This window comes from Perna viridis, chromosome 10 (assembly GCF_037379345.1).
Source record: "Perna viridis isolate PV_CMFRI_1.1 ecotype Kerala chromosome 10, ASM3737934v1, whole genome shotgun sequence".
Classification (NCBI taxonomy): Eukaryota; Metazoa; Mollusca; class Bivalvia; order Mytilida; family Mytilidae; genus Perna; species Perna viridis.
Genome location: NC_142454.1, coordinates 3,647,207 through 3,670,025, shown reverse-complemented (window position 1 = coordinate 3,670,025; position 22,819 = coordinate 3,647,207). Strand labels below are relative to the sequence as shown.

The following is a 22,819-nucleotide window of genomic DNA, read 5'->3' as shown; positions in this document are numbered from 1 at the left end:
GTATGATGCAAGAAATCCGGTTGAGTGGAGCAGGTCGGGCGAGATGAAAAACCGACAAGTACGTGTCTAACTTTCTTTTCCCTTTTGTTTACAAATGCTTAAATGATATACCTTTAGATTCAATATTAAGAGACACAGTGGGTTGTACGATTACGATATCTGATATTTCTTTTACTTATCTGCTTTATTATAACCATGCTCATTCGTACCTTATCTACTGTATTGCAGTGAATGTTTTAAGTTTGAGAATGTAATACACATATACATGATGCCGTGCGTTTTGAATTCATTTGCATATCTAAAGGATTCTGTGACTAATTTGCATACAAAATTGACTTTTGTGACACAAAATTGAATTTTGTCCTACAGAATTAAATTTTGTGACACAGAATTAAATTTTGTAATACAGAATTTAATTTTGTGACACAGAATTGACTTTTGTGATACAAAATTGACTTCAGTGACACAGAATTGAATTTTATCTCACAAAATTAAATGTTGAGACACAAAATTGACGTTTGTGACACAAAATTGATTTTGATTGTAAAAAGATCAAGGCCCATTTTTTGTTTTTTTTTTTGTTTTGTTTTGTTTTGTTATTTTTTGTTTCTATAGTATGTTATAAAAGTGCAATATTTAACTCATAAACCTTCAATGAATCTTTGTATTGTTAAATGATTGTACCATATTTTTCATTCAATATCGATAATTGATTCGTATATAATCATTTTTAGTGGTGTAAGTCTGGGGTGTGTATCTATGATCCCCTAGCTCCTGTTGGAGATGGTAAGATTATGATATGTTATAGAGTAAGTCCTGACATAAGGCCATTGCCCTCTCTGCCTGATTTTTTTTTTTTTTTGGCTTGCATGTCCAGGAATATTTCAAGTATTTATCACCCGGTATTTTATCATACCCTTATGATTATAATTCCGGGAAACTATTTTGCGTGATATGAAAAAAAGAGAACTCTGTCTATCAACATTTATCCTGCAATGAGATTATTTGTTAAACGAATAAAGGTATACGGTTATTTTTTTTGCTGTATCCGTACATTAGCAGGTTGACGACTTTCTGGCTCCTCCCACTCATGTGATCGGCGGAACTACTTTTTTCTGGTATGTGTAAATTAATCATGGCCGCCACCATAGATACGATATAAACAAATTACGATTGCGTATCCGGTTAATCTTTTTTTTTTTTGCTGTTTTGTTTCGTTTTCACCCGAAATAAAAGGTTTTATGTCAACCAAATAATAATTTTTTTTTGTATTTTTTCACCGTCATATATATGGCAAATCCCAACTCTCGTTCAGATTTGATTCATTATCAGTTTGCAGACGACTTCCCCTGTCATTTCAGTCATGTCGGACTCGGAGCCAGAGTCCACTTATAGAAATTGAATTATTACAATATGATAAAACTCTTGAAGAGACAAATGACCAGGAAACTGTTATGGTCTTGGATGTATTACTGCCTAAACCCCAAGATAATGAATCAGAGGAACACTACATTATAGATCTGCCCATACAACTGCCTCCTCTTCAAAAAATCTCAAACAAATATTTCAAATCCAAAAGAAATTAGCGCACAAATTTCACCCCTGAACTCTACTGCCATATACCAAACAGAAAGAAGTTAGCTTCCACCTTCGTCGCGAAATTCAAAACTTTAATGTTCTTAAAATCGACTTTACAACATTCAAAATATTTGTATTTATTGTTCATTTTACTTATTTGTCTCTTGGAATTAAATAAATTTTGATACATTGCTTATTTTCTTCAAAAGCTTTGACGGATTGTATGGTGCGGATTGAATATCAATGTTTACTGAGTCATGCGCCATGCGTATTGATTTTTTTCTTCGGGTTTAACGATCGGGGCTCCTCAGGGAATATGCATTTTAAAATTTATTTTAAATATGTACACACGCACAAAACTATTGATATAACAGGATAAAAACAATATAGGTACATTGTCGAAAATTATTGAAGATATGTGATGAGGCGACGGAACGGGTAGGAAATGCGAGGCCCCGCCTAATTCTAAGGCATCATATGTAGATCTTAATGACAGAATACTTATTATGTAAGATAGATGTGTCATAGAAAAAAAGCGACTTCTTATCCATACAGAATAGTACTGTTCTTTTTTTAATTAAAGAAATATTAGTATGCAGTTGTTCAAAAAGGAATATATTTATTGCCAAAAGTCTAAAATTGGGAAAATTTAGTGTTCAACTTATAAAATGTTTATTCATAAGATACCAAGCGGTAAGATAAAATTTTAAAACAGTAGGAAAAACATTGTCCATTCCTGCAAAAATATGATACAACTTTGGATTCAGCACGATTTAAGTTCATTTGATGAAAAATTACTCTTTAATTGTATTATTTTATTGAATATTTCCTACTGTGTTGTTGTATAAATGTTTTCAATTGGAACATACGTTGAAAGCGACGATGGATGCTCTTTGTCATTTTTAGACATAAGGCATGATATAGAAATGTTTCGTCACAAAAGTCGTAGATCCCAATTGGTGAATAAACAATGATAAAAAAAACACGGCATCTACGAAAAGACAAAAAAAAAAAAAAAAAAAAAAGCATTCAGGGCAATTAAAATGAAATCTCCATATATTGACAATTAAAGGCCAAACTATTTAATGAACACCAGAGCCTATTCAAGCTGGTGTGCAAATTCCGCGTACGAGTTAAATCTTAATGTGTTCTTTGCACGAGTGATCACATTTTGTTTATTCACGATAACCATTTGATTATCCTATTTATAATATAGATTTCTTCCATTATTCGTTGCTATTTTCAACTCCAATTTTATATTTGTGAACGGCGAATTATTCATATTGTGACGTTTTGACGGGAGAAAATGCGAATTTATTTTACTTATTTTGTGAATTGTCGCTTTTTTTAACTGGAAGCGTTCGTTAAATCACTGCTATCTCTTCATAGGGGATGAAGTCCTTATTACGGTATTTCATGCAAAATAATGTCATTGAGAGCCTGTTGAGTCTGACAGGACATCACTGCTTTCGGTATCTTCATCACTGAAAAGCGTTTATCATGTAGTCTTCAATAACAATAAGAGTAGACCTTTCTGGCTTTTTTCAAAGTACGAACAAGAATTCTTACTGGTCTCACTAATAAGTGACAAAAAGTGTCAAGTTATTTTGCATAACCTGGTCAAAATTTAAAAGCAATCCTTAAGTAATCAAAAAGGAATCTTGCTAATGCTGCTCTTAGTTTTTGCGTATTACAAGTATAGCATACCTGCACTACCAAATGTGTCACATATGATTATCATATGATTCTAAAACCATATGATGATCGTATGATAATAATATGTGGGACATTTACTAGTATACTATGTCTACAAATTTCTCTCAGAGGTGATATTTGAAGGTTATAATACAAAAACATTGGTATCGAACTAAATTTGGAGAAATTGAGCCTTACAGTAGGTATTGTTTTACAAGTTTGTTTATATAAATTTAATAGGAAATTTTCAATTTTTCGCAATTAATCAAATCGTTGTGAATCGAATGTTTTAAAGTTAACCTCTCACTTTTGTTTACATCTGAAAAAGAAAATATGGGGTCACCTAACTTTTTAATTGTGATATCAAAAATGGAGAAAAATTATATTAAATCCTAAAATTTTCATCTCTATAAAACATGTTCTCGCCAATAATCTCCTTGAAAGATACTATTCAAAAATAAATGTATGAAACTTTACCAATCAAAGTTCTACATCTAAATAATATTTTTAAGCAAATATTTTTTATTCCATATCGAACAATATTTGTAGCTTTATAAGGTTTTGCAAAATGAAAGAAATTGCTGTAATATGCATGATCTAAATAAAATTGATAAACCTATGTGTAAATGTTACTTTAAAAAGATACTGTCTGAAAATTTCAAACTAAAAGAACAGGCAAGTAGATAAAAATAGCAAACCAATACTTTTGATAGCTACATTTTGTGGTGAATAAGCCAATTTGAAAATCAATTTAAAAAAAGATGATAAGAAAAACTTCAAGTTAAGCTGATTTTCCAACAAGTAATATGTTATCCGAAATATAATTAAGAAACAAAAAACAAAAAACAAAACAAAACAAAAAAAAAATACCAAAGAAAAAACCACATTTTTAAAATAAAGGATTCAACAAAGGAAAGACCTCTTTATAAAATAAAAATAAATGATTTCAAATTTCAAAAATCCAAAGGGAAGACCAAATAGAGAGTCACACAGTTAAAATCTTAAATGTTTTATTCAGGCTTCCACCCAAACATTCCCAATGGAATCTTTGTAGAAGCAATGAATAGTAAAAAAGTTAGAAAATTTCTTTTAAAAGCGTAGTACCATTATTGTTAGTTAAAAACTAAGAACTACAATTTTAATTAATTTAAATATATCGCCTTTTGGAAAGATAAACAATGAGAAATATGACAAAAATATGGTATGATTAACATATTACAAATGGCATGTTTAGGATAGTTTATTATCTCATCACAATCTATTATTTTTTATGTGATCAACCTAGGTGATATTAGTCAATTGCTCCGCTATGATTGTAGTCTAAAATATCATATAAATTAACGCCTCTCTAGACAGGCAAAATGTACATGTACGTTACAATTGATATAAGAAGTATATGCTATTTCACTAGTAACAAATTTGATTAGCGGTAGTTAAACAACATTAAAGATTTTAAATTCTAAATGTCGAGACTAGGTGGTTCGATTTAAAGGACGGTCAGGATTTTTATACAGAGTTTGCATTGTAGTGAAATATCTGTTCACATTTTGCACAAATGTTTAACAAAATAGAGGGGTTCACGAGTACGTGTACTTTTAAGAAGGTGTATGAAAATAAGTTAAGCTGTGACTGTACAACGTGTAATAAAATGTGTTGAACGAATCACAAGCTCATTTTCTCGCAGTTGCCGTAATCGACACAATTGTATTTTTAAAGCGTTTGTGTTGGTATGTTCATTGTCGGTCACAGTTAATACGATTGAACCCCTAACTCTTCAGATTTATCAGTTGACGTCCATATTTAAAAGGGACATGTCGAGACTTCACAAATTTACTTTATACACGTATGACATTTCTTTATTATTAACTTTTGCACGAATAAATTTTCGTCATCAGAACGGAAACCATACAATACATTAATAAAAGTATTATCTTGTTATCCGTTATTGTGATTATATTTTGTTTTATATTTGCATTTGAAGAGTCGTGTCTATATGGAGATAAAAAATTACCAATCTACACCGATGGATCAACATGTGTCAATTTTACACGAAATGATTGCAGTATCCAATCAATATCAACTCAATGCTGTGCTACTTGTGCACCTTCAACGACATCAGTAACTACTACCACATCAATTACTACAACAACTCCAACAACTTCTTCTACATCAACAACTACTACAACACCAACTACTACAACACCAACAACTACTACAACACCAACAGCTACTACGACACCAACAACTACTACTACCCTTACTACTACTACCACACCAACAACTACTATAACATCAATAACTACTACTACACCAACTACAACAACAACACCAGTAACTACTACCACATCAACAACTACTACAACATCAACTACTACAACAACACCAACAACTATTACAATACCAACTACTACAACAACACCAACAACTACTACAACACCAACTACTACAACAACACCAACGGCTACTTCTACATCAACAACTACTACAACACCAACTACTACAACACCAACAACTACTACAACACCAACAGCTACTACGACACCAACAACTACTACTACACTTACTACTACTACTACACCAACTACTACTACTACATCAACTACTACAACAACACCAACAACTATTACAATACCAACTACTACAACAACACCAACGGCTACTTCTACATCAACAACTACTACAACACCAACAACTACTACCACACCAACAACTACTACTACACCAACTACTACTACTACTACACCAACTTCTACATCAACACCAACAACTTGTAGTACGAAAACGACAACAAAATCCCCGGAGAGAAATTATAATTACATCTATAACATAATTCGTAGATGTAAAAAGATTCTTTTTGGATAATACATGTACGTATTAAAAAATTGAATTTTAGCTTATACTTTATAAACTAAAAATATTAAAACTAATTGTAAACTCTGATTGATAAAACAGTAACAAGTGGATTTTGACTAATTGGAGACGTTAGCGATATGACAAAACACACAATAAGACACATATACATTAGCGTCAGAGAGGAAATGTTCGTCATTTACCCTACATAGAACCTGTTCACTATGGCCTTATGTCCCACTGGGGATGAAAAGGATAGATGAGGTGTGGTGAGAACCTGTTCACTCTAATGCCTAAAACAATTCACATTTGTTCTCCTATTTCCGGTCACGTGTTGACAAATACTGAATATAACATGTCAAAATCTAGTGCTCCTTGGAGTAATATAGGAGTCACTGGTTGATACAGCATGTGGTACAGATTTTAACATGTCATGTTCATTCTATCATATATTTCAACCAATGCTTCAAGAATATTCTGTGAAGGAGTGCGATATACGGCTTGCAATATAGGTCTAGGGTGTGATATATGGTATGCGATATAGATGTAGAGGTGTGATATAGCGTATGCGATTTAGGAATATATACAAAAATGTTATATTTTAATGATATAGTTACATATACATGTATCAATATTTTTTGTATCCTGTTAGCGGGTAGGTTTTTTTTCAGTTACTTATCAATTTAGATTTTGTTTCAGATAGAGGTGCTGGTGATTTACAGTTGCCAAGCGTTCTAATAAACGTGACAAAATTTCAAAGCTTTACTTATTTATACAATGGGAAATCAAGACTACCAGTATTCGAACAGTAAATGAAACAGATCATAATCCGAATGATAAAAGACTATGACAATTGACAAACACCACAGAGTACTTGCAATCTTATAAATAACACACATATGGGAACACTAGTGAATAAGCAACTAAACACTAGGGAAATTGACCAGGATACACCGTAGGAATAAGCGTCCTCTGTTTTTCTAGAAACACCCAACAAGATGTTTGTACAATGTCACATTTAAGCGAGTCAATTGTATCATGGGACTCAAAGTCCACAGATAAAATCAAAGGTATTAAGATCCCCCCAAAAAATCACACACTATAAGCATTTTTCGCAATGAACTAAAACAATCTTTTTTTAGTTTACTTTTAATCAGTTAGTCACATTCTATTATCTTTTTTGCCTCCAACGAGAAAACAAATGCCTAGATTTAATGTACGATCATGATTCATGGTCCAAGCGTTAACCTAAAAACAACGACTAGACATGGAAAAAAGACACAAACTATACATACATGAAACAACACGCACATAGAAGCAAAAAAAACACCCTGGACTCCACAAAAAATACTGAGATCAAGGTGCACCCTTTCGGTAAACGTCCTGTTTTTCGTATGAAATCCTTCCAGTTGCTCAAATCCGAAGATTATTTAAGGGAAGCAAGCTTCCAAAGAAAATAAAATAAATGCAGGGACAAAGACCAGACATGGAAAATTTATACACACAACAATAAAGAATATTAAATGACTAAAATAATACGTACGAAGTAACAATAGAAAACGAACAACTCTGACGCCACTTATTACTGACAGCATGGAGCAGAAGCACTAAAACACACACCGACTTCCTCATGAAAAAAGTTAAGTCCAGGTGTAGTCGAAAGAGGAAAGGAAAGCTATGATACGGTACAAAAATCGGTTCTCAAGGTGCAAATTGATACACCGTAATGATTAATATGTCCATGGTGACGACCATGAAACTGTAGTGATGACTTTAATCTTATAGCAACATAACCTAATTATGAGTCTAGCGTGGTAATAAAAGTATACGTAGTAACAGTCAGAATTCAGTTGGAATCTTTCCTAAATAATATATGAATATGTCAGGATAACAGCATTTATAACCGAAATCATGATAGGATCTGACACAATTTTGTTGTATATCCCCGACAAATCCTGACAGAAACTTTCCTAGAAATACGATAAGATGTTTTGAACTTTCATATCACTGGACAATTCCTGGCACTGTTTTGAGTGACGTCAATTAGAACAGAATGTCCGATTAAACATGATATCTGCTTTAAATTGTAGAATGGAGTAGGCAATCTAGTTTGTCATAGCGGTACGAGTTCGAGTTCCGCAGAGGGAACAAACAAAAATTTGCTAAGCAAATTCGACATTTCTGACATAATTGACAATTTTTAGACCCTTATATCTTCATGTAATCTTTTCTGTATTAATCCGATGGAGCAGTGTAGGAAATACAGTCGTCATATTGGACTGAGGTGTATTCGAAGTCCAGTATTGCCAACCGAGGACCAATAACTCAATATGGAAAACCTTACACAATTATACCTTTATTGGCTAAGTAGTCCAATTTTAGGTATTTTAAAAATACACATGATACTTATATTGACAATTTTAATATATTATACAATAATTTTACGTATTTCACATAAATTATATATATTTTTAACGTAGCCAATTTGACGTGTTGGACGGGCAAAAACCGTATTGGACAGCTAAATCCGTAGCCCACTTCTCTATTTAGTATTGTATTTGGCTAATATTCGAGCGTTAATTTTAGATAATACATGTATGATAAATATTCAAAAGACAATACTAAACAAATTTTTGAATGAATCCGCTAGTTTATCCCAAACTGGATAGAAAATACTACAAAATATCGTTAAAAAATATTTATTAAGATGTCCGTCTTCAACAAACTTTAGGAGTATTTATCTTCAGTTTTTATGTGCAATATTTATGTTGAATTTTTGACCGACAACATATTTGTCAAGTGTAGTGGACGCGTCAGCAAGACTCAGACTCATACTCTTGTAAGACTCAGATTTCAGAGCCTCTTTTAGAATCTTATCGTTTTAAGCGTTTTGAAGCCTGGAAATCTCTAGTGAGAGCTATCGTCTATCTTAAAAGGAATGCAAAGTCTTTATGTAAATCAGATGATTCCTTTGAAATTTCTGGTGATTCTTATTTGGATTTAAGGAAAGAATCTAAAGCTTTAATTATTCGAAAAGTTCAGTTCGAAAGTAATGAATCACAGATTCAAAATCTTAGTGATGGAATTGCCTTTCCTAAAACTAGTACGATTCCCAAACTTGGTCCATTTCTTGATCCGTCAGGAATTCTCAGAGTAGGCGGAAGGTTGAAACTTTCTGCTTTGTCTCCAAGTGAAAAGCACCCTATACTTATAACTAGCTCTCATCATTTTGCTAAGCTTCTTGTTCTCCGTTTTCACAGACTGACACGTCATCAGGGTAGACATATAACGGAAGATTCTATCATAACCTCTGGATTCTGGATAACTAGTTTGAAACGATCGATTAGTTCTTCAATATCAAATTGAGTTAATTCTCGGAGGTTTCGAGGAAAATGATGGCCGATTTGCGACTTCAACCATGTCGACCATTTACTTATGTGGGTATAGACTTTTCAGAACATGGAATATAGTAAGTAGCCGTACCCGCGGTGGATTTATAAATTATAAATGCCTACAATTTGTTTTTACATTTTGTAACATGTTTGCTTGAGGGACGTTGAGCGTTGCACTAATATATTTAGTTGATTTATTAATTATTGGGGTTTAACGCCCGAGCAGCAATATTTCAGCTATATTCAGGCAATAAACATAAAAGGGATGACAATATGAATATGAAATGATAATGAAGAAATGAAAAAAGGGATGTGACACAAGGATAATTGGGTCGACAAATTTTGATTGCCATAAGATAAAAGGGAGGGATGGGTAGGGCAATTTAGCCTCCTCTGGCGGAGCGCAAGGTTCCTACTCCTATCGAATACCACAGCAGGGTTCTTTAACGTGCAAGGAACATTGCATCTTTCCCAACAACATGCACCACTATGGTTTGCGGTCAGGTTTTTCGTATTATAGCCCGACAACCCCAGCAATTAAAACGCCAGGATTATCTCATTCCACTGCCTGGGGCACACATCCCAGTTGCTATGTGGGCAGAGCGCTTAACCCCCGGGTAGGTTTCTGACCACTATTTAGTCGCCTTTTACGACAACGCTTAAGCGCTGCTTCAGACCTATTCTTTTGACACCCGGACCTGCATGGGTCTATTCCGTCCAGCAAGATTTGTTTTACAATTAAAAATATGCAGATTGTATAAGGAATACTATACGGATTTTTATTACTTGTTCATTCAATAAAATTGTAAATGTAGTTTTGGAATATTGCAGGAGTGTAGTTAACTCTTAATTTAAAGTCATTATAGTACATTATTGTAGCTTTATTAACATGGACATTGTGTTGTCTGGCGTCAATTTCACTATGACGTCACTATGCTATTAGATTATGACGTCATTACTTACGATCAATTTTACACTTACGACTTTTTGTGAAATCGACGCCAGGCCTTTTTGTAAACTTTATACTCGGCGTCACATAAATAACATACTGTTAAAATTTGAATAAAAATATTTTCTACGACTTTATTGACACCAACCGTCGTTTAAATTGTCTTAAATGACTTGCTCATTCGTTTAGCCAAACAGCTTCTCAAAAACAAGTCGCTTATTAGCTTAAATCATGCGTAACAAATCCTTACGGGAAAATCCCATACTAATATCCGCCATGTTGGTTTTTACGGGACGATTTGTTTACAAACGAAGTGCGTAAGTTCCCGTCGAACTCCGGTGACAATCGTCTGCTTGATCAACTTCTCGGTATTATACGTTGTTCGCGTAAAATAAATCCGAGATATCCGAAATAACGCCGAATTGCATTCTGGGTTCTTCGGTTTTTGGACAAACCATTTAAACGTAAACAACATCTCCTAGCAACCCGATCACTGTAAACATGGCCGACTTTTTACAATGTAAATATTGCCACCTAGAATTAAAATCTGACCGGAATTTAACGATTCAATGTTTAGGGAGAAGCCGTTTGGCTAAACGAATGAGCAAGTCATTTAAGACAATTTAAACGACGGTAGGTGTCAATAAAGTCGTAGAAAATATTTTTATTCAAATTTTAACAGTATGTTATTTATGTGACGCCGACTATAGTATGACAAAACATGGGGAATGCATTTTCTGTTGCAATGACTTATATGTCTATGGAGGTTTTATGGTATATTTTGGAATGAAACACCTACTATATTAGCTTTGAAACATAACTGAAGAGAAATAACTATTTGTAAACAGGAAAAATGTTGGACACTTGTATACTCAAACACTATAAATTGTACCCTTGAGTCTTACATATACTATTTTCTATATGTTGGTAGCATCTTTTCGATTGGTGTAAACGTTGAATTTTAAATCGACTTGACAAAAGGTAATGATATCACTTTAAATGTACAGTCAAATCTCGGAGTGCGAACTCCAAGAAACATTGAAATAAGTGGTCGGGAGTTGGAGAAACTGAAGGTTGTGTATTCCACAATATTCTTGATCTTCAATCAGTACTATGTTAGTTTAATGCGTCATAATTAGTGTTGACTTAAAAAATACCTGTAATTAACGAAATGACAATGATTAATGATAGGGTTCCAGTTCATCACATATCTTATGACCCAAGCTGACATAATGGCTGAACAGTTTGATTTATTGAAAGTTATTCTCAAAGATATATTACCAATTGGGCTGACTAGCTAGTTCGAGTTTTCGTGATATCCAAGTTCGAGAAATTCCAAGGTTTTCTTATATTGATTATTTAGGAAAAACGTTTGGTACTTTTAATTGTGATCGAAAAATGATAGGTGTTCAAGCCATCAGAGTTCGAGCGACTTAAGTTCGACTGTAGTATTTTACTCGGTAAAATAATAGTAGTGTACTGAACTTTATAACAAGTAATAATTCATTTAAGGTCGGATACAGATATGAGATTGATAGATACTGATATCCCTTTGTTTGTGAAACCTCATGAATATCTTCAGTAAAAGCTAGTCCTAGTAAAATATACCATTTTCAGTAAACCGACTAGATGTTTCTTTATTCGTTGTTGCATTTCATTTTTTACCTTTCACTAAAGAGGGATATTTAATACCTTGTTGTGCCTGTCTACAATCAGGAGATGTTGGTCAGTAATTTGTCTTTTTGTCGTTATATAACTTTTTAGTTTGATTTTGGAGATTTGTCAATTTTCTAATATGATAAGGTCACCAGGCATGTGAGCTATTGCCATCATCTGGCGTCCGTCGCCGTCGTTGACGTTAAAAAAAATGCAAACTCTTCTCATCTGACCCTACTTGACCAATTGGAACCAAACCTGGTATAAATGTTTCTTATTGTGGGTTTTTATTGCACTATTCCTTTGTGATATCAAGTTCAACAGAAAATTAGAAATTTATTGATAAAAAGTGCTGTTTTTTTTTGGTGATTTATCGTTACCAAAATCTAATTTAGTCGATTTCAGATGTTTGTCTTACAACATGAGATTTGGTTAGAAATGAATGATATCGTCCTAATGTCGAAACTGTTTTATGATGTTAGTCATTAATGTGTCTTCGTGTCAATATATGCTGGTTTAGTTTATTTTGAAGTGTCATCGTTCTGTTTCCGTTGTTTTTTTTTTATCATTAATGTTGTTGGGGCCTTTCAGAGCTTGCTTGAATGTTTGTTTATACTAATTGACGACCCTTTGGATATTTTGTTAAATTAAGTTTTTTTAAGAATTTAATATTTTCAGGTTGTACGATGGTGCATTTGTTGCGTTTCACGCCATCTGTTCCCTTTTCTATTTAGGATAATATGATGAAGATGATACCTTTTAACGCTACCAGGGAAACATTAATTAAAATCAACTTCGATAATTTTTTGTCAGCTCTGATTTGATATATTATACTTATAACCTTCAAACATGGTATATTTTGTAATGATACATGTCCTACAGCATTATAATAATTATCATGGTCTGAAATGTTGGTCGAAATGTCCGGCGTTCATACGTAATTAATGGTTGTCATGATCCGAAATGTCTTTGAGTCGAATTGTCAGGCACTGGTAAAGATTATGGTTCTTACAGTTTGCGAAACGTCTTTAAAGATTTCTTTTATTCAATTTAGTTTCGCTTTATTCAGTTTCGATTTGTATCGTTTGATTATGCTTTTATTACGATTAAATTCATTTGATCGAATTTTTTGGTTTTGATTCTTTCTTTTATCGATTATTTTCGTTCCGTTTTGCAATTTTTATCACCCAAGAACTATGTGTGATATCGATTACGTTATTTTCGTAAACATTTGGGCGCCATACTGCAGACTATCATGGCCAACCCTATCTTAGAAAAGCTATGTATTTATCGATTTCTATTTAATAATCGAAAGTAGCGAATATTTTTTGGAGACCGATTTTCCTCTCAATCACAAGTACACGCAAATGAAGCTGCTATTATGCTTTTTTACAGCTCCTGAAAGTACAAAATGGATATTGATACTTTTTCTTGCGAATAATATACAGAACCAAGTTGATAACACAACCATAAGGGGTCCCTACGGGAGCGTATAACAAGTTAAATCGTGAACCTTATGGGATGTACATATTCTATATATTTTTTTGTCCAAATGTTTCATCGACATGTTTCAAGAATGAAACAAGTCAAGATAATCGTTCTCTTTAGAAATGGTTCCTTCTTTTTGTTTCCTTTTTCGATAAATGTGTCAGAATTTTGTTAAATTGTTATGTCAAACGGGTTAAATTGTGTTTGTTTTTTTACCGCTGCACCTGGTCCATGCTCACAGTTTTCAGTGGAATCCAGGAAGCTCATTCACCTTTGTTTCTTTGTATGTATAATTCTGTTTATTTTATGTTCTTTGTCGTGTATGTTTGTTTTCCCTCTCTGGTCTTTGTCCCTGGATAGCGTTCTTTTGATTTCCGCTAGAATCCGGTAGGGTGACAGTAGAAATATTAGGTATTTCTCTACAAAATTTTTACAATCATTCTCATGTTTATACTCATTTATCAATTAGTTGACAGTAATCTAGCAAAAAGAGACATTAAAGTACAGGATAAAAAAGATCATCATTTTTTATTATACATTCAGATATCATTTTCAGTCATACGTGAAGGCATTTATGATGTTTTGTCATCATGAACAGAAATTTGTTGAAAGTTTTTGTCAAATCTATTTTAAATTGAGCCTTGAGATTTGTTCTATTTTTGTCTTTCTTTCGTTTGTTGTTTGTTTGTTTTTTGTTTGTTTTCATTTCATTTGAATTACTTTTTTACAGAAATTTGGTTTTACAAAATTCGTTGGATTTAAACTGAAGTAGGCTTACATAATTCCTATCTTGCTGAAAAGGGCTGAAACCATGATTATATTTAAGTACATGTGAGGATTATTTCTTTCCAATAAATATCGATCATTTTTAACATTTGAAAAGGTATGTGCCATAAACATATTTTTCGTTCCATAGTTTTGATGTTGCCTGTAGCGTCGCGATCAAAACTATAAAATTTATTTCACTCGGTGTGAGAAATTCTATAATTAACTCGTTATCATTGTAGATTCTATATTTAGACGTTAGCATCTGTCAATACAACTTTAGTAGTGGACTATAGTAATTGAAGCGACTGGATCTGTCAATACAGCTTTAGTAGTGGTAATTGAACCACCTGGTCATTAAATAACACATGAACATAGTCTATTGTTTTGCACCTTTATTTTGATCTAAGAGGCATTACATTCTTAAGTGCGTCAGAATTCTTGACCTGCTAAAGTTGATATGAATAAAAGTACTTAGCCAGTATTTCAACTTTCTTTTTGTTATGTTTTACATAGAATTATAATATACTTCACAAGATTTTTACTTCTATCTTGTTCTTACATAGTATTATAACATACTTCACAAGACTTTTCACTCCAGTCTTGAACTCCATTCTTTCTTCAATAGCTGATAATGATGGTGGCAGTTTCGGTTTGTTTGGAAAGTATATCAATATTAACAGAAACAACAGCACAGCGGCGCACCACATTCTGTTATAAAGATAAGTTTTTGTTAAATCTGTGCTCCATTTCATAAAAGTAGGGTATCTTATGGGTCGTTATTTAATTGATTTAACCCTGCCATATTGAATGGGTATATAATACCCATCGACACATACTGAATTACAAATCATTATGTAGGAACAACAGATCCAGCTCAAATTCAAACTTTATCTAATCTCCATTAACGTTCATAGCATTATGTAAAAAAACTATTATTATCAAGGTTTTATGGAGTTATATCATAATAGGACATATGGCTTGAAAGAGCAGCAGACGACAATAAATTTGATGATATTTATCATAGAAATCAAAACAAAGTAAAAACTATCGTAGGGAAAGAGAGGAGTACGTACTGGATACGCAGACTAGTTACTACAATACCTTACGGATGCAATGACAACATCAAAAGTATAGGAAATCTTTCAAGCCAATATAACAATAGTATAAAAATTTGTGACGGGAAAGAAGTCTTGGCCATCGCCACTATACGTCACCTAAGTTACATGATGTCTACATAAATGGTCTCCTTACTTTCATACAACAACCTTTTAGACTTCATCACATTAGAACCAAACTTTATTCTATACCTCTTCCTTTACTACACTCCCTTTACAAAACAAGTCTTGACACTCCTGTTTCTGACCCCACTTCATCATTACACAGACTTGTTGCCATCATTTTGGATATTGGTTTCCATAGACTCTTTAAACCAGTTTGTGTGAAGTCAAGATGACGAAAAACGATCATTCCTTCCACTATCGTTTGTCAACAAAGGTATAAATGCAATTAATCTGGCTAACATCCTCAATCACAAAATCATTATCAACAAAATTCCGCCATATTTCAAATACAAATCCATACCAATTATTTCATATTCCTATACGTCACCCATTGCATCCAAAATTGTCAATTATAAAAGGCCATTGCAGAACCTCGAGATTGAGGACTTCAAGGCTAAACCACCTGACTGTTCTTGCAAAAACTCTCCATTCAAAAATGGTCCTTCTGGTTACGTCGTTACGGGAGATTAACCATCATTGAAATGTCTGCGTAATATCCTTTCTATATGTCCCAAGTACAGTAAACCACGTTCCATAAATTGGAATTATAACTTTAAAGTTATTATGGATGCCGTCGAGGACTATGCAAGAAAATGGGTAAAACGAGAACAAGAAGACATTGATTCTCTGTCAGAGGTTAAAGGTCGTGAGGTCCTTAATTTTGAAACAATTATTAAGCCAATCCACATAATGAACTAAAATCATAATTCAGCTATCAATTATTATTATTATTATTATTATTATTATTATTATTATTATCAATGTTAATATTATTAATATTATTACTATTATTATTATCCCCTTTTATCCTTTATAAATTCAATTGTCACCAGGTTAAAGAAGAAGTATATATGATAATTTACATGTAGTGTAGATGTTTTGTATTGTTTTTCTTGTGTTTAGCTTTTGCTACCCACTGTTTCACAGGATCACGAAAATTGCAACAGTTCCTTTTTAATGTTTTTGCCCATAGTAACAACAGTTTGGAAGTAAAAGTAATATTTTACAGTAACTTACTACTTAAAAGCAATTTTTTTTCTACAAAAAATATTTATTAAACCCAAAAGTAAAATGATCACTTCTCTTAACAGAAAAACATGCCTTTGTACATACTTCTTTTCAATACTTTTTCTTCTTTCTCCATCCTCCTTATCTGACTTGCTTGGTGTTGATGAAATAGCCTATTCACTGTTCGTTAACAATTCATAAATATGGCAATACTTGATCAATGTCACTACCTTTGAACGGAAAGGGGATGGGTAGTCCCCTTGTGACCTACAGGATTGCCATAGGTCTTTTTCATTGTAGAGTTAAAAGAGATCGCGGATACCTTCGTCAATTCAGTTTTTTTAGAACTAATTAAAATCAACTTACATTGTACAGTTTTTATTATAGCTTTGACTTTACTCCAGTAAGTGTTCCCAAAAATTGACATCGTTTTTCCTGCTGTTTGTACTCAACTTCATTTTAATTATTGGTGAAGTGGAACAAAATCAAGGTCCGTGAACCGAAGCAGGTAGTTCTGACGATAAATGTATTTTTATATGTAATATAAATACCCGTAGTATCAGAAATAAACTTGAATTCCTAATTGACTTCTTTGAGGAGTTCGACGTATTAACGATTACTGAAACACATTTAAATCCAGCAATAAAAGACACTGGTATCCAACTCGATTCATTCAGTTCAAATATAGTACGTAAAGATGGGAATACGTTTGGGGAAGGTCTTCTCGTTCATGTTAAAGATCACGTGGGTATCGATCGTGTACCCGAATTAGAAAACCAGACTGATGAAACACTGTGGGACAAAATTAACACAAAAGGCCAGACATTACTTATTTGTAATACATATCGACCAGAATGGACGGACGATCTTTATTGGACACGGTTAAATCACTCATTAGGTATTGCAAGTCAAATATGTGATAATACTGTGGTTGTCGGAGACCTGAACTCAGACTTATTCAAAAGGAATAATAATAAACTGCTTGACACTATCATTCATTTCAATTTAAATAATGTAATACGAAAGCCAACATGGATAACTGATTATAGTACTGTTCTAGATCCGATAATTTTAAACGACTCTCTCAAATGTATATACTCAGATGAACTAGAAATCCCCCGAGTAATAAGTGATCATGATGCACCTGTCTCTTTTCTTGAATGTCTTAAAACGGAATCAAAATCGTATAAACGTGAAATATTGGTCTATGCCAGAGTTGACACAGTGAAATTTAATGCTAAACTAGAAGAAGTTGACTGGGCAACACTACTTCCTGGGAGCATAGATGTTGATGGCGCATTTGACATTTTTACCGATAATTTTTTACAAATTGCCCGAGACTCCATACCCACTAGATATGTAATTATTAGAAAAAATACGATAAACCCTGGTTTAATAGTGAGCTAAGGTGAGAAAATAAGAAAAGAGACCGATTACGGAAACGCTCCCTCCTTACAAACAAAGACAATTATATTACAAAGTACAAACAGCAGAGAAACAAAGTCAATAACATGAAGAAAAGCGCAAAAAAAAAAAAAATCGAGCAAAACTTAGATAATATTATATTTGATAATGCCGGCAATCCAAAAACTTATTGGAAACTAATGAAGATGTTAATTAAATCTTCCAAAGGGAAAAGTCAAATGCCCCCACCACAAAACATTATTATTGATCCACGGTTTGGACATTTTGCCATTGATGACGATGACAAATCAAATCTTCTTAATGAATATTTTTCAAATATATCACGCGTAGATGACACTTATATTTCTCTCCCAGAATTTTGTGATAGGACAGAAAATCTTTTGATAGGAAATTGATATTGAAACAAATGAGATCATCAATATTTTCAAGGTAATTTAGCCAAATAAAGCATCTGGTCCAGATATCATTGGTCATAAAATATTAAGAATATCCCCCGAAAAAATGGCTATTCCTCTAAAAATAATCTTTAATAAGTCATTGCAACAATGTAAATTTCCTAAAGATGGGAAATGTAATTGCTGTATTTAAGAAGGGGGACCAGTCATTGCCCTCAAACTATAGACCAATTTCGTTGATAAGGTGTGTAGGAAAGGTTATGCAAAGAATTATTTTCAAACATGTATATAATCATTTGTATAATAATAACTTAATTTATAAATACCAGTCAGGCTTCCTTCCAAAATATTCCACAGTTCACCAGTTATTAGAAATGTACAATTGCATATTGAATTCATTTGAAAATAGAGAAATACATTGTTTTGTTTCGTTTTCTGTGATTTTTCAAAAGCGTTTTACAAAGTATGGCATGAAGGATTACTACTTAAACTGAAAGCCTATGGGATAAATGGCTCATTATTCAACTGGTTCAAAAGTTACCTCTCTGAAAGAAACCAAAAGGTATTAATAAACCAGTCTTCTTCTTCCACCTGTAATATTCAGGCTGCTGTTCCCCAAGGATCTGTACTTGACCCTTTCCTCTTTGTAATATATATCAACGATATAGCAGATACACTTCCTTCACTGTGTAGATTATTTGCCGATGACACTTCATTCAACTTTTCCAGTCAAAATCATGAACAAATTAAACCTGTAATTGAGCAGGATATGGCAACTTTCATAAAGCGGTCTAAAAGATTCATAATAGTCTAATGTACTACTAGCGAACATGTCTTAAATGGGCTATGCTCATCAACACCGTCAAATATGTACAAATCATTTCTTCTCCTTTGTAGCTAACTTCTCAAAAGAACTTTGTTATAGGTTTAATGATATAAACAATTACTCGCATGCTCATATGTACAAATGTTTCATTGTTAATATTGTATTGCGGAGAGGACTTCATAAGTATGATTTACTGGTGTCCGATCCATTTTGTTTTGAACAAATATGTTTAAACTAAATTTTGAAACGAATGAAAGCTTTAAGTAGGTCAATGAGTGCCAAGGCTACATCGGTTTTCAAAGACCCCGATGTAGCAAAAACATTGTCTACTATACATGTCAAGTATGTTGTCGTACCAGCAGACAAAGCCCAAAACAACATTGTTTTGTCTGCAAAACGTTTTACGTCCATTACGTTTTTATTATCAGAGGTTGATGTAGAAAATAATAGCAGTGATAAGACCTATACTGCTACCACACTCTCCAAAGAAGAGATTGTGGAAAACCATAAATCTGTGCTTTCCTCTTTTGGCCTCTCTACCAAAGACGATGATTGTGATTCACCGTCTATATACTGGATTCCTAAACTCCTTAAAACATTATGCATCGTTGTTTTTTTTCCAAAAAAAGATGGTACATTTAGCTACATACTTTGTAAGAAATAATGCCAAATCATCTTCCAAATATACGGAAGATGTTTACAAAATGCTGGAATTTTTATTCGACAACATATTTGTCCAGTGTGGTGGACGTCTTTTTCAACAAACGGTCGGCATTCCAATGGGAATAAATTGTGCTCCTTTACTTGCTGACCTTTTCCTTCACTCTTATGAGGCTGACTTTATAGCAGATCTGATCCGAAAGAAAGAATATTGTTTGGCTAGATACTTTAATCTCAGTTTCCGCTATATAGATGACGTATTATCTTTAAACACTCCTAATTTCGGGGATTTGATACATCGCATCTACCCCAAAGAGTTGAAAGATAAAGGATACTACAGACACTGTGAAGCCAGCCTCATATCTTGACCTACACTTAGAAATCGATGGTAAAGGAAGAATATTGACTAAACGACAAACGGGATGACTTTTCATTCAAAATTGTCAACCTTCCTTTCATCTGTGGCAAAGAAGTGATTTATCTGCTGAAACGATTTTCATTGTACATTTTTTTTATTTCATTTATTTTTACAATCCTACTCTCAGTACGTTCATATCATAAGTTTTACTACTGGTTCAGACCTCCGGACAGTGCAAAACCGGCAGTCTTTCATATCTGCTATCGTTTCATAAACTTTATACAAGGAGTAAAAGAGTAATCAAAGGTACGAAGATTCTACACGTAATATACCAAGAAAATGACTAAAATGAGTGAGTGAATATTAAAATGAATAAACTAATACTAATGTGCAGTATTGGTTTTTTCTTTGAAAAAATATTTATTCTGCCATTTTCTTCTATAATTTTGTTTAAATAGTTATAACGAGAATGGACATAGTGAATATGTCAAAGACCGGGATGAAAATCAGCTAAGATCAACCAAAGGATCTTCAATGAACGATTGATTGATTGATCATTGGAATTTAACGCCCGAGCAGCAATATTTTAACTATATTAAGGCCATCAATAAACGATAAATAAACTATTGTTACATACTTAAATTAAGGAAATAATATCAAATAAAAGGGAAAATGACAAATGACCAACTACCTACGATATTTAATATCATGACGAAATGACATTCACCTATTTTTTGTGCTGATAAGTATATCTAGCTTAATTTCGTTTAAATTTTGGATCTAAAATCTTAAATGTCTGCCTTCACTTAAGTTACAAAAAACTTTTTTTGTGAGCAAGAAATATGTCGAAAGTTGTTGTTGTTGTTGTTGTTTTTTTTAATTTTTTTTATTTTACATACGATGACTAAATTAATGAAACGAATATAAAGCAAGCGCTACAATGGGAAATTGTCAAGTCTAACATAAGTATTGATTCAAGATATGATTAAATTGACTTGGAAAAGTATTTGTTAAATTATTTCATCATTTGCCAATACATTGTACATTCCACTGAAAAAAATGAATGTATAGTTGAGTGACTTTTATTAACGTTTTTTTTTTGTTAGTTCACTTTTTACCTTCCATTGAAGGAGACGGTTAAAATTTTATAATACTAGTTTAACCCTCCCGCAAGTTTTATGCGCCTGTCGACAGTCAAGAGATGGTGGTCATTTATATGGTTTTGTGTTGTTATATTACTAAAAGTAGTTTGATTATAAGAAATTGTCATCGTTCTGTTACCGTAAATTTATTAATCTTTGGCCTTTAAGAGCTTGCTTACAGGTGTGATTACACTCGTTGAAGGCTTTATTATGACCTCTGAAAGTATATTTAGTGATATTGAGATGTAAGGTTTAAAGCATTTTGTTACCTTATACGTACTTTCTTTTAAGTGCGATTTTAAAGAATGGTCGCTCGGTAGGTTTTCACACAGCTAGCAAGATATTTTTACATTCATGTGCTCATACATCCCCAATATACTGCGAAAGATGTCCATTTATCTACGTTATCTTTGTCTTCGTGTTTTTACGTTATTGATTCCAATGCAAGTACAACTTCTATGAAAAATGAATTCAACAAATATGTTCAAACCCAATGAATTCAGCGAAGTGTGTGTGTATTTTTTTATTTTTTTATTTTTTTTATTTTATTTATTTGATTTATATGGCATTGGTAGTAAACATGCTTGTTTTTAAGGTATAATGTTTTTATATGTAAAATCACATACTTCTTATATAATTAATTGCGCTAACTGGTGGACAAATAAAAGCATCACTTGGACAAAATTACAATCTTTATTGATTTTTCTTCAATCAGCCTTAGATTTTACGAAGTCAGTCGGCGTAGATTTTTTGTAAATAGGACATGACGAATTTGACACGTTTATGAGACCGATGTCGTCATAGTAGGATGTACTTGCTTTGTAACTTGAAGATATGAATTGACGTCAAGATATGATCGGACCTCGGTGTGAAATCGAACATCTTTCTTCTAAAACCGGAACCGAACATGTAAAATATATTGAAATCTTCTAAAAATAAAGTAAGTTTAAAAGTTCACATTTTCAAGCTGTTGGTAAAATTGACAGCTTTTTCTAAACGCAAATCTACATGGAAGGTCACCGTGAAGACAATTTTAAAATTAACATAAAAATAAGCAAAGCACTTGCTATTTCTTTTTTTTTATCTGTTCATATAAAAGTTAATTCATTTTCCCTAAACTCGTTCGGAAATTTATATAACGGAATTAAATGTTTAAGATTTTCTTTTTTTAAAGATACAATGAAATCTGTGTAAACCAAAGTCTTTAGAACTTTAAAATTGGCGTGTTTAAGGCAGGTGATCGGTTTACCAAGGTTCAAAATACATTGATATAAACTTGGAAAAAGTGTTTAGTTCAGACGGTTTTCGGATTATTCAGGGTTTGATTTAAATAAGTTTCACTGAACTAC

The 22,819-nt window shown here is 32.8% G+C and overlaps 1 protein-coding gene across 4 annotated transcripts in view; it reads left to right on the top strand.

The window, feature by feature from the left end:
- Positions 1-6,882, top strand: part of LOC148604183 (uncharacterized) — a 53,662-nt gene extending 46,780 nt beyond the window's left edge. For all 4 annotated transcript variants that reach the window (XM_088548160.1, XM_088548158.1, XM_088548159.1 and 1 more), the window contains exons 18-20: positions 735-786; positions 5,255-6,140; positions 6,823-6,882. In XM_088548160.1, coding sequence (XP_088404286.1) covers positions 735-786; positions 5,255-6,135 — 933 coding nt within the window. In that variant the 3' untranslated portion in view covers positions 6,136-6,140; positions 6,823-6,882. The remainder of the gene's footprint in view (positions 1-734; positions 787-5,254; positions 6,141-6,822) is intronic.
- Positions 6,883-22,819: the final 15,937 nt, after the last annotated feature.